Source organism: Mandrillus leucophaeus, unplaced genomic scaffold, assembly GCF_000951045.1.
Source record: "Mandrillus leucophaeus isolate KB7577 unplaced genomic scaffold, Mleu.le_1.0 Scaffold206, whole genome shotgun sequence".
Lineage (NCBI taxonomy): Eukaryota > Metazoa > Chordata > Mammalia > Primates > Cercopithecidae > Mandrillus > Mandrillus leucophaeus.
The window spans coordinates 10,329-22,585 of record NW_012102099.1 but is presented as its reverse complement, the minus strand read 5'-3'; the positions used below and the strand labels follow the sequence as shown (position 1 = coordinate 22,585).

The following is a 12,257-nucleotide window of genomic DNA, read 5'->3' as shown; positions in this document are numbered from 1 at the left end:
TTCCCCAGATGACATCAAGAACGATGTTGGTGTCACCACCGCCTCCAGTGCTAAGTTGAAGTCTCTGGGGAAGGACAGTGTGGCCATGAAGAGGGTCCGGTCTGGACTAGATGATCAGGCTCAGGTCCCAAAGCCGGAATCCCCGGTCACGTGACCTGGAGCAATCAGTCACCTCTCTGAGCCTCAGGTGCCCTCTGTAACATTAAGGTTGCTGACGTCCACCTCTGGGTGACTGTGCAGGCTGCATGCGCCAAGGTCTGGGCCCAGGTGGTGGATGACAGGGTCCTGCTGGGCTCCGACATTTGTCCTTTGGGTTCATGGTCATCCCTCCTTATTCTTCTGGTCCACAAGTGCTCACAGAGGTTCCTAAAGATGCAGACAAGGTAGAACAATTCCAATTGCTGTGGAATAAATGAATGAATGAATGAATGAATGAAATGAAAGCCCATGCTAAGTGCTGTGTAGGCATTCACTTCAGCTCATGCTCTTAGCAACCTATAAGGAGGAGCTACTATTATCCCCATGCTACAGATGAGGTCACTGGGGCCCAGAGAAGTGAAGTACCTTGCCCAAGGGCACACAGCAAAGCAGTGGCAAAAACAGGATTCAAATCTATTCTCCTGGGTGAATTAATTGATGGAAATGTGTATCCTTGATGCATTTAGGAGTAAGGGGTGGGTAAGGCTACTCCTTCCTTTTCCCAATTTGATTATCTGGACTAAACAATTGTTGTAATCCCTCTACAAAGGCTCATCCTATTATAAGCAGTAATAATATTAACAGCAATGGCCACTCACATTTACGGAGTGCTTATTCTGCTCTATGCACTGTGCTTCTCTCAGCCTGGACCTTCCTTTCTCCAAACCTCAGGAAGCTGGAGTCCCAAGGCTGCCTCCGGGCGGGGCTGTGGTTCACCCGAAGCCACAAATATTTACCTTGGAGACCTTGGCCCGGTCTGAGGCCTCTGCCCAAAGACAAAGCCTGTGCTGGGGTGTGCAGGATATAAGGCTGGACTTCCAGACCCAACTCCTGGGAGAGGAGAGGAGCGGGCCGAGGACTCCAGCGTGCCCAGGTAACAGCAGGGAAGGGGTTGAAAGCCGAAGTTGCCAGGAAGGTTCTGAGCTAGAGATACCTGTTGGGGTCAGGTCAGGAGCACAGGGGAGGCTCGCCCTCAGTGAAGGGCCCTCGGTGAGTCAGGATCTGCTGAGGGTCAGGGCCGGGTGTAGAGAGATGCCCAGCTCCCTCGCCCAGAGGACCAAAGGGCAGTGACGAAGGGATGGGGCTGGCTGAGTCTTTTCCTGATCTCGCCCTAGTGACATAAACCCACTCTGCACATACCTGTTGCTCTGTGCCCAGCTGTGCTGTGGTGGTGCTGGGACAAAAGAAGCATGAGACGCAGACTCTGTCCCTCAAAGAACTCTCAGTGTAGGACAATGTGGTGCCCAAGGAAGACCCAGCGACATGGGAGTGGAGGACAGTCAAAGAAGGGTTCCTGGAAGAGGTGATGTGTTGGTTGCAAAGCCAAGTAGAAGGTGATTGGGCAAAGGAAGAGAGTGAGATAGTCCACGAAGGGGAACAACAGAAGCAAAGGCCGGGAGAGCAGGTGCCATATGACAGGGGCGTGTGTGGTGCCTGGATCTGGGGGAGGAGAGGCTTTTCCACAGGAGGGAAACGGGGATGCTACTCCTCCCCCAGATCCAGGGTCCCTGGATCCAAAGAGGACTGAGCAGTGTGTACAGATAATGCAGGACAGACAGAGTCAAGGTATTTGCAAGAAAAATATGGAGAGGGGCCACAGGGGCGCCTGGATGCGGGGGTTCAGCTCTGTCTTCTGGCTTTGGCTATAAGATGTCTCCTTCTGACTCCAACATTAGTAATAATACCTGTCATAATCATCGTGGAAGCTACTATTTACTGAACACTTGGCCATACCAGGCCACAAATAGATTGTCTCATCTAATCTTCCCAAAAAGCATGTGACATAAGTACTGTAATTAGTCCCCATTTTACAGATGGGAAAACGGAAGCTCAGAAAGGGTAAGTCACTTGTCGAAGATCACAGAGCAAGTGGTAGAGGCCGGCCTCCAACTAGAGTTCGTCTGGCTGCCAAGCCAATAATATTTTCCTCTCCACCCTCAGGCCTCCTAACACTAACCTTTTCAGCTTAGCAGGCTCAGATTTCCAATTCTTTCGGGACTTCCAGAGGCTATGTATTTATTCAGCAGCCATTTATTAAGCACCTGCTCTATGACGAACACTATACTGGATGCCAGAGGCACAGCAGGGAGCAGGCAGACCCAGGCCTCCCTCCCAGAGCTCACAGCTTGGTCAGGGAGGCAGAAGCTGAATCGTTATTGCAAGGGTCTCAGAAGAGCTCACACTGCTCCAGGGCACAGGAGACGCATGTCATCCGGATGCCACATTTGTCTTTGGCAACGAGAAACCCACATGCTAAACCAAGAGAGGGCTTCATATCTCTGCAGTGTCTCCCCTCCCTCCAAGCAGACAGTCCACAGGGGCAGGCGCTTCCATGGGGGGCTGGCAGGCAGAGCCAGGGTGCAAGCTGGAGAACTTGGGACTGGGTTACAGGTGTTGATGCCCCACCCCTGTGGAGGGAGGGGACAGAGCAGCCAAGGGGCCAGAATACCCCCAAGCTCCTCTCCCTGGCATGAGCTACAGGGCCCTTTCTCTCTCTCTCTCTCTCTCTCTCTCTCTCTCTCTCTCTGACTTTCTTTCCCTGGCTCCAAGAAGCCATCCAGTCCCTCTCCAACCCCCTTAGTATTGCAGATTAAGCAAACAGCTTTTTCACAACTTTGAGTCCTACCTGGCTCCTCATTGCCTTCCTGCCTCCAACCTTCATGTCCTGGGCCCCAGGACAACATTTCTCCAAGTGTGGTCCAGGGTCCCTGTCTGCAGGACAGGGGAAGCTTTATAGGGAAAGTGAAAAATCTTGGCAGGGTTTCAAAGGATGAATAGGAGTTCATCAGGGAGATATGGGAGGAGAAAAGCATTCCAGGAAACAAGGAACAGCAAGAGCAAAGGCACAGACGCAGGAGAGAGCAGAGTATGTCCTGAGACCTTCCAACTGCTTGGAACTTGCTAGAACAACGGGAGAGAAAGCAGGAGGTGAGGTCAGCGGAAGGTGAACCATAGAGGGTTTTAAGTGTCAGACTGAGGTGTGGTGGACACAGGAAGCAGAATTTCTTTGTTCTCAGTATTGTTGCTGGATTTTCTGTAAGAAAATGGCTAATACATTCCAAGTGCTTACCATGTGAAAGACACTGTGCTAAATGATTTCCAGATATTAACTCATTTAATCCCTCAACTCTGTGAAGTTGGGGTCATTATCCCCATTTTTCCGATAAGAAAACTGAGGCACAAAGAGGTTATGTTGATTGCCTAAGTCCGCACAACTAGCCCAGGCAGTTAAACACTGCACTAAACAGCCTCTCCTGGACACCGTGCCCCGGTCACTGGGCATCATGGGCCTGCCCTTGGCCTCTCTGCCTCACGGTCCTCTGTGCTCACCCCAGGTCTGGCATCCAGCACTTGCTGCTCTCTGACACCCGGGAAGATGGCCAGCCCGTGGACCTTCACCCTTCTCTGTGGTTTGCTGGCAACCACCTTGATTCAAGCCACCCTCAGCCCCACTGCAGTTCTCATCCTCGGACCAAAAGTCATCAAAGAAAGTAAGTTTTGTCCCTCTGGACCTGGCTGCCAAAACACAAGGGGGTAGGTGGGGCCGCTTCCCAAAGGAGGGAGAGAGTTCCTCATCACGGGGGGTGTGCAAGGCATGGCTGAGATCCCAGGACGTGGGTGAACATGAGTGATGAGTTGTAAAGGTCTGGAGAGTCTGTGATCTCAAGAGTCCACGATTCCAAGAACCCCTTCTTAAATTCCACAATTCCAAAAACCCTGAGTTTCCACAGCCTGCAGAAGGGGCGTGCGGCCACTGTGTGCAGTGATGCAGCTGCCTCTCCCACTTTCCTCACCTAAAATCTCATCGTCAGAGCACCGCCTCTTAGTTAGACCCAGTGTGCTCCTCCTCCCCAGAGCAGAGACCCTTGACTGCAAGTGTGGCAGCCTGGGTCCCAGGCACAGTGTATCACTCTCCAGCTCTGGGGCACTGGGCCAGTCCCTGAGTCTCAGCTTCCTCCTCGGGACACAAATAAGAGGGCCTTCCTCACTGGGTCACTGGAATTGACTAGAGCTTTATGAATGCTATGGCCATGCTTCTCAACCTCAGCACTTCTGACGCTGTGGGCCAAACAACTATTTATTATGGGGGGTGTCCTGGTCACTTTAGGATGTTTAACAGCATCCCTCACCCAACTGTGACAACCAAAAAGGTCTCCAGACATTGACAAATGTCTCTTAGGGGACAAAATCATCCCAGTGGAGAACCACTGCTCTAAAGTCTCATCTGTCACCTGTCAGCTCTGGAGGCCACCTGAGCACTTAGAGGACCAGACCCCTGCATTTGGGGGGACTAGGGACCTGGGTCATGGCCAGAGGGGCAGGGGCAGGTCCTGTGGGACCAACAGGCTCCGTAGCCAGAGGATGGATTCCCAAGTAAGGACAGGAAGCAGAGAGCTCTGAGAGGTTGGAGGGAAGCAGAGGTGGCCTGGATCCACACCGTGAAGCTCAAGCGTGTGGAATTTCAGCCAGAAGGAACTTAGAGAGGAACAACCATGCTTTAGGTTCTCCTAAAAGGAGTTGTGTACAAGTGGTTGGTTTTGAAGGTGATCCCAGAAACACCTACAGGAGTGTAGGGAGGCAAGACAGGGAAGGGAAGGCATCCCATGAGGGATGCATGTCCAAGCCAGTTACCACTGTGGTGACTGGAGCTCAGTCCTGCCTAGCAACTGCATCTGTTAGGGCCAATCACAAGACAGAAACCACACAGTAATCCCAACAGGTAAGTTTAATGTAAAGAAGTATTACCAGGGGATTGGAGGAATGGGGAATTGGCTAAGAGGGAAAAGAGAGCTCTAAAGGATAACCTAGGGATGGAGGGGCTAGCCAAGGACAGAGCAAGCTCAGAGGTAGAGAGTCCTCCCCAGTCCTCATTGTAGAGGGTGTGGTTAAAGTCCACTGTGTGGTGGAGAAGTTTGCTGCCTTGTCCCAGGCCGGAGCTGGTCCACAGTTGGCAAACTGAGGCTAGTGGGTGGAAAACTATCTGCCAGGGAGCTGATATAATTCTCTGGGAAGCTGCCCCTGGAGGAAGGGGGCTGCTGTTAACTCACAGGGAAGCTATCTCTGGGGAACCGCCTAGAAGCTAGCCAGGGTGCCTGCAGAAGTCACTCAGCAAAAGCCACTGGGCAGTGACACCATAGGAACCTGGCAAGAGGAGCATGCCAGGGCCATGAAGGGAATCCCCTTCCTCCCCCATGCCCCTCCAGAGTCTCCACTGAAAGGGCTTAACACTGTGCCAAATGGCAAAAAAGAAATATTCACAGGGCCCAGTTCCATTATCACAGAGCAGGCAAAGTGGGTGGATTTGCAGCTGAGAGGCTATAACACAGGAGCTCTGATACACAATGAGGGACACACATCTGAGCCATCCTGCCTAAGGGGTGAGGGAGCTGAGGTATTGATACACCAACTCTCACCAATCACTGGCTGAAGTCTCCTCCTGGGGCATCAGCTCTCCAGCACTTCTGACCTGCTCTGCAGAGGAGCCAGATGGGCTCCAGCTGCTCACAAAAAGTTGGCTGGGACAAGAACCCAGGGCTCCTGAACCCCTATGCCTCTGTCCTGGCTCCTCCTTCCTCTGCTCAGCACCTGAGGCTTTTTGGACCACATATCTATAGGATATGAATGCCAGACAATTGTTAACAAGTGTGCTTTGGCAGCAAAACAGCCCCAAACAGGGTTTTGAGGGTTCCCTGCCTCTTGGCTCTAGAAGTGCTTGCAACTGGCTAAGGGGATGAGTGCAGGTCCAGGTGCTGGGTGTAGTGGCCAACAATCCCCACAGAGGCTGGCAATGCTCAGGGGTGTGAATGGTCCCAGCCTCACTCCTCATGTGAAAATGACCCATCTGGGCTACTGTCCTCAAGGCTACATCTACACGGTGGGGACTGGCAGGCTGGTCCTGACCTCTACCATAGTAGAGATGGCTACACCCTCGCCTTACCTCAGGCAGCCTCGAGTGATACCCCTCCCCAGCCTGGAGCCCCCACCAAGCCTTCCTCCTTGCCCCTCCTCCTGAGCCCTAATCTCTGAGGTCTGCCTCCAGAGCTGACACAGGAGCTGAAAGCCCACAACGCCACCAGCATCCTGCAGCAGCTGCCGCTGCTCAGTACCATACGGGAACAGCCAGCCGGAGGCATCCCTGTGCTGGGCAGCGTGGTGAACACCGTCCTGAAGTACGTCATCTGGTGAGTGGAGCGGGACCACACCAGGAGCTAGCCCCTTTCTGCCTGGGACACACTCTGCATGCTCAGTCAACCAGTCTGCAAGCATCGACCTGTGTCAGATCACAAAGAATAGATCAAACAAAGCCCCTCCTTCAAGCAGCTCCCAGAATAGTTAACAAGAACCATAAGACAGTGATGCAGGAACCCCTAATACAACAACCCCAGAGCAAAGCCAGGGACGGTGGCTCAAGCCTATAATGCCAGCACTTTAGGAGGCCAAGGTGGGCAGATTACCTGAGGTTAGGAGTTCGAGACCAGCCTGGCCAATGTGGCAAAACCCCATCTCTACTAAAAATACAAAAATTAGCCAGACATGGTGGCAGAAGCCTGTAATCCTGGCTACTCAGGAGATTGAGGCAGAACAATCGCTTGAACCTGGGAAGTGGAAGTTGCAGTGAGTCAAGATGGCACCATTGCACTCCAGCCTGGGTGACAAGAGCAAGACTCTGTCTCAAAAAAAAAAAAAACCAGAGCAAGGTTGTCTGGGGTGGCACAGGGAAGGGATGAGGTGATGTTTCTCACTGGAAGTGACAGTTGAGCCGATGACTCAATACTCACCAGGAGGCAAGCAGCAAATGGCATCCAGGTAGAGAAATCAGCCTGGGCAAAGGCATGGAGAAGTGACAGTCAGTCAGAATGGCTAGAGCTCAAATCTCAAGGCTAGGAGTAAGGGATCAGCAGGGTCAGGTCACAGAGGGTCTTATGAGTCAGCTCAAGGAGCTGGGAGTCACCACCTAGAAGAGAAGGCACCACGATAGCATTGTGAGCAGGACTGGAGGGGAGGGATGGAGGCAAGACCATCTGGAGAGGAGTCAGTGGGCAGGACTAGGGTCTCGCTGCTGTCTAGGCACCCCAGGAAGACAGGAAAGATAGAGAGGGAGTGAGTTTGGGAACAATGAGTGGGAGGCATGATTCTGATCTCTCCTAAACCCCATCCAGGCTCAAGGTCACCACAGCTAGCATCCTCCAGCTGCAGGTGAAGCCCTCGGCCAATGACAAGGAGCTGCTAGTCAAGATCCCCCTGGACATGGTGGCCGGATTCAACACGTGAGTGACCCCTCCATCAAGTACAGTAGGATTGATAGGCTCATCTGCTTGTTCCCCCTCCCCCACCATGCAGATGTCTGGAAAAGAGAGCTCCGAGCAGAGAGAAGAGCAAGTGCAGAGGCCCTGTGGCAGCAGTGTACTTGCCTTGCTCAAATAAAGGCAAAGACAGGGGAAAGAGAGAGGGGGCATGGTGGGAGATGAGGCCAGCAGGCAGCCGAGGCCAGATCATGCAAGGCCTCTTGGGAGAAGATAAGGACTTGGCTTTTGCTCAGTAAGACGGGAGCCAGGGGGGATTCTGAGCAGAGGAGGGATATGCTGTGCTTTAACATTTTTAAAGACTCCTGGCTGCTGTGGGGAAAAAAGACTTTCTGGGGGCAAGAGTGGAGACAGAAAGGCTATCCCAAAGCTACTGCAACAATTCAGGAGAGACAATGATGGCTTAGACCAGGGTTTGGGGCAGGGAGGTGCTGAGAAGTTGATTGGATTCTGGATATGTTTTGGAGGTAGGTGGAGACACCAGGATATCCCGGGAAACTGAGTATGTGTGTGTATGTGGGGGGAGAGAGAGGGAAGTCAAGGATGATCCCAAGAGTTCTGCCTACACCACTGGCAGGATGGACTGGTCAGTAACCAAGACAGGCAAGGCCATGAGAGGAGCAGGTCTGGGGAAGAGCCAGTCCAGTGTTGCACGCGCTAAACTTGAGAAGCCCATGAGACATCGGAGTAGGGGGCTGGGGGTATGTTTGGAAGTTGTCAGCAGATGAAAGAGGTTTCAACCAATGAGGAATCTGAAAACTGAGCCTGGGACATGCTGGGGTGAAGCTGGGTGGAGATGAGGAGAAACCAGCAAAGGAGACTGAGAAAGGAGGTGAGGACTGGAAGACAGAGATGGATGGCAGGGGTGCTCCAGCCCGAGCTTGCCTGGTGCTCACATGGTCAGGTGCCTCCACCCGCCAGGCCCCTGGTCAAGACCATCGTGGAATTCCACATGGAGACTGAGGCCCAAGCCATCGTCCGCATGGACACCAGTGCAAGTGGCCCCACCCGCCTGGTCCTCAGTGACTGTGCCACCAGCGATGAGAGCCTGCGCGTCCAACTGCTGCATAAGTGAGTGTCGCTGGCCGCCAGCCGGGCTCCCATTCTGCCTGGAAGAAACGCCAGGCGGTGGACTTCCCCCATTTTACAAATGGAGAACACTGAGGCCTAGAGAAAGAAAGGGGCTTATCCTCTCCTGATTCCTGATCTGGGGCTCCTTCCAAGGAATCTGTGATGCCAAGGGAAGTTCAGGACCTCAAGGTCAGAAGCAACAACGGTGGGTTTCAGGCATGACACCAGAAGGTGGGGCAAATCTTTGAAGGTGGAGGCCTAGAAGCCACTCCAAACACCCAGGGCAGGTGTAGGTGGAGCCAGGGGCAAAAACAAAGTCGTTGGGTCAGGCCAACACATTCTCTTCATTTGCTCTCTGGGTGATGGTGGCCAAGTGGCCGCCCTGTGTCTCACTTTGCTCACCTGTAAAGTGCAGGTAATGACACCTTCCAGGCAGTGGTGAGAAAACTGATCAGGCAACAGCCATCAAGCACTCAGAACAGTGCACGGGCATGGTGGTGCCCAAAAACATGGCGCCCCCCCCTTCCCTTCTTAGCAGGAGGACAGGGAGCAATGCCAGCTCCCATTATCCCAGTACCCAGCATACAGTTCCAATGACAACACCCAGCTGCTGCTTTCTGATAACTCTTTGCTGCTGCCTACACCTGGCTCAGGGGCTACTCCCAGCCCAGCCCCATCTCTAACACGTCCTGTGACCTTGGGCAGGTTCCTTCCTCACCTAGACTCAGCTTCTCCCTCTGTAAAATAGGGGAGGGGGTGATCATCTCTCACCTTCCTAATGTCTCTCATGCTCTCTTCCCTGAAAGGTTCTCCTTCCTGGTGAACGCCTTAGCTAAGGAGGTCATGAACCTCCTGGTGCCAGCCCTGCCGAATCTAGTGAAAAACCAGGTGAGTGGAATCAGGGCCTCTCTGGCCTGTGGACATTGCGCCCCTGTAGGGCTTGGGTGGAACTGCAAGCTGGTGCTAATTGACAGGAGTCTCCTTGGGTGGGCTTTGCTGAAAGAATTATCGGGAGCAGGATAGCAAAGAGTCATGGAGTGGGGTGGGCCATTGACCCAGGCAGACAGTTGAGGTCAAGGTCATGGGACTGCTAAAAGTCAGCCAGGAGCCCTTGAACAGTGACGTGCTGATAAATTTTCAATAGTTGTCTCTGGAGGGGTTGTTGAGGGAAGGCAACCCTGATTTGTAGCTTTTGCGGATTTCCCTGGTGGAAATACTCCCTTCGGGGCCAATTTTAGGCGACCAGTGTGATGTCACTGAACAGAGTTGGCAAAAGATGTACAATAGCACACGACCGTATATTTCCACTAAACAGATACATAAACATGACCTCAGGAGTAATAGATAGTAGTAAAATACAGCAAAATAATTAGGAAGCAATGCATTTTAAGCTTTATTAAATTTGTTTTAACATAATTTATTTAATTGTGTTTATATATTTAATTTGTAACAATGTCTGGGCTTAGCACCCAGCCCAGAAATTTGTGAAAATTTAACAGTTGGTTCTCAAAAGCTAGTACGAGCTGGCTCTAGCATGGCACAGTCACACATCAATCTGGCTGTGGTCTTCAGGGCTGCACCACCCACCAGGTCCTTTTGGATTTTTTTTCTGAGTCAGTAAACACAGGTGATAGTTGCCCCTATTTGTCACAGGTATACTAAAACTTTGTAAATTGAATTCATCCACATTGACCAGTGATTTCCACTGTAAATTCCAAGATGTGATCCTAACAATGGGCCACCCCATCTAGGGTCAAAACACCTTGTCAAATAGCTAATATTTCTTGTAATAAGACTTTTTTGTTTGATTTTTGTTTTTGTTTGTTTGTTCTGAGACAGGCTCTTGCTCTGTTGCCCAGGTGGGAGTCCAGTGGCGCCATCTCAGCTCACTGCAAACTCCGCCTCCTGGGTTCAAGCAATTCTCATGCCTCAGCCTCCCAAGTGGCTGGGATTACAGACGAGCACCACCAGGCATGGCTAATTTTTATATTTTTAGTAAAGACAGCGTTTTCGCCATGTTGGCCAGGCTGGTCTCAAACTCCTGACCTCAGGTGATCAGCCTGCCTCAGCTTCCCAAAGTGCTGGGATTATAGGCATGAGCCACAGTGCCTGGCGACTTTTTTCTTTGAAAAGATGATGCAATAACTAAAAAAAAATTGGTGAAAAAATATCCATAATCCTTTTACTTTCATCCAGGAGCACTTTGATCTTTTGCAGATTGCCTTCCCACCTCCATCCACATGCACTAGTATTTTTAAGAGGCTGTTCTTGGTGTCAGCCTTTAAATCAGATCTATGTTTTGAAGTCATTATACAATACTTGTAATTATCAAATAGGTACATTGTATTTAATAATTTACAAAAACATTCCAGGAAATCCTTTTTAAAATAATGTGATTTTATTAAGAGTTCTTTAAAATGACAGTAGGAATATTTAAAACAGTATTTTAGGCCAGGGCCAGAGGCTTACGCCTGTAATCTCAGCACTTGGGGAGGTCGAGGCAGGAGGATCATTTGAGCCCAGGAGTTTGAGACTTGCCTGGAAAACATAGAGAAACCCCATCTCTACAAAAAATAAAACATTAGAATAGCTGGGCATGATGGTGTGTCCCTGTGGTCCCAGCTACTCGGGGGGCTGAGGCAGGAGGATCACTTGAGCCTGGGAGGTTGAGGCTGCAGTGAGTCACAATTGTGCCACTGCACTCCAGCCTGGGCAACACAGCAAGACCCTGTCTCAAAAACTAAACAAATAAATAACACAATGCTTTATACAAACAATGTGATTTTATTAAGAGTACTTTAAAAAAATGTAGATTTTTATTTTTCTCCAAATTGGTTTCCATGTCCTTACCTTCAAGAAAAATACAGTAAATCATTTAATCTCCATTTTGTGAAATATACATCAACTGTACAATATACGATTACGTTTGTTTCTCTATTAAGCTGGAGTTATGATTTTCAACTTCTGCTTCTGCTCTACCAAAGCTTAAGAGTAGCATGTATAGTCAAAGGAAGATCCATTATTTTAATAGTCGAAATATCTACATATTAAAGAGGCCAGGGAAAAATAGGTGAATAATCAAAAACTAAATAAAGCTCAAATAAGATCTTAAAAGGTGAATTTCAGAAGCAATGTTGATTCAGCCCAATTCAAGCTACCTTTCTCCAGTACTTTTTTGGAAGAGAATGGGGAGAGACAGAGAGAGAAGAGATAAGAAGGGAGGAAGTGAATATAATGAATTAATGAATTGTGTGATATAATGAATATAATGAACAATGAATATAATGAATTGTGTCATATCAGAGTGCAAGACAATGGCTTGTTAGAGTTAGAATGTTGAGACTCCGACCTGTTAGCAAAGGTACATATCCAGGGAGTTTTTTAAAGGGAATCCAAAAGTGAAAAATTTCATAAAATTGGAATTTTCTTATGTAAGAAAGAAAATTTTGTTTTTTTCTTCGAATAATGTTATTTATCTGTTTTAAGGTGGGAATTTCATAAAGTAGGACCCAGCTGTAAATTTTCTTCCCAGCCTCCAGCAAAATCATATTTTATTTGGCATCACACTTTAATAGTTAAAAATATATTTTCCGGCCGGGCGCGGTGGCTCAAGCCTGTAATCCCAGCACTTTGGGAGGCCGAGATGGGCGGATCACGAGGTCAGGAGATCGAGACCATCGTGGC

The 12,257-nt window shown here is 50.1% G+C and overlaps 1 protein-coding gene across 1 annotated transcript in view; it reads left to right on the top strand.

The window, feature by feature from the left end:
* Positions 1-1,037: 1,037 nt before the first annotated feature.
* The window catches only part of BPIFB1 (BPI fold containing family B, member 1), a gene marked incomplete at its 3' end in the record, with an annotated part of 20,867 nt that continues 9,647 nt past the window's right edge, over positions 1,038-12,257 (top strand). The window contains exons 1-7 of the mRNA XM_011979871.1: positions 1,038-1,072; positions 2,069-2,070; positions 3,534-3,689; positions 6,239-6,380; positions 7,359-7,466; positions 8,424-8,573; positions 9,380-9,461. Coding sequence (XP_011835261.1) covers positions 3,575-3,689; positions 6,239-6,380; positions 7,359-7,466; positions 8,424-8,573; positions 9,380-9,461 — 597 coding nt within the window. The remainder of the gene's footprint in view (positions 1,073-2,068; positions 2,071-3,533; positions 3,690-6,238; positions 6,381-7,358; positions 7,467-8,423; positions 8,574-9,379; positions 9,462-12,257) is intronic.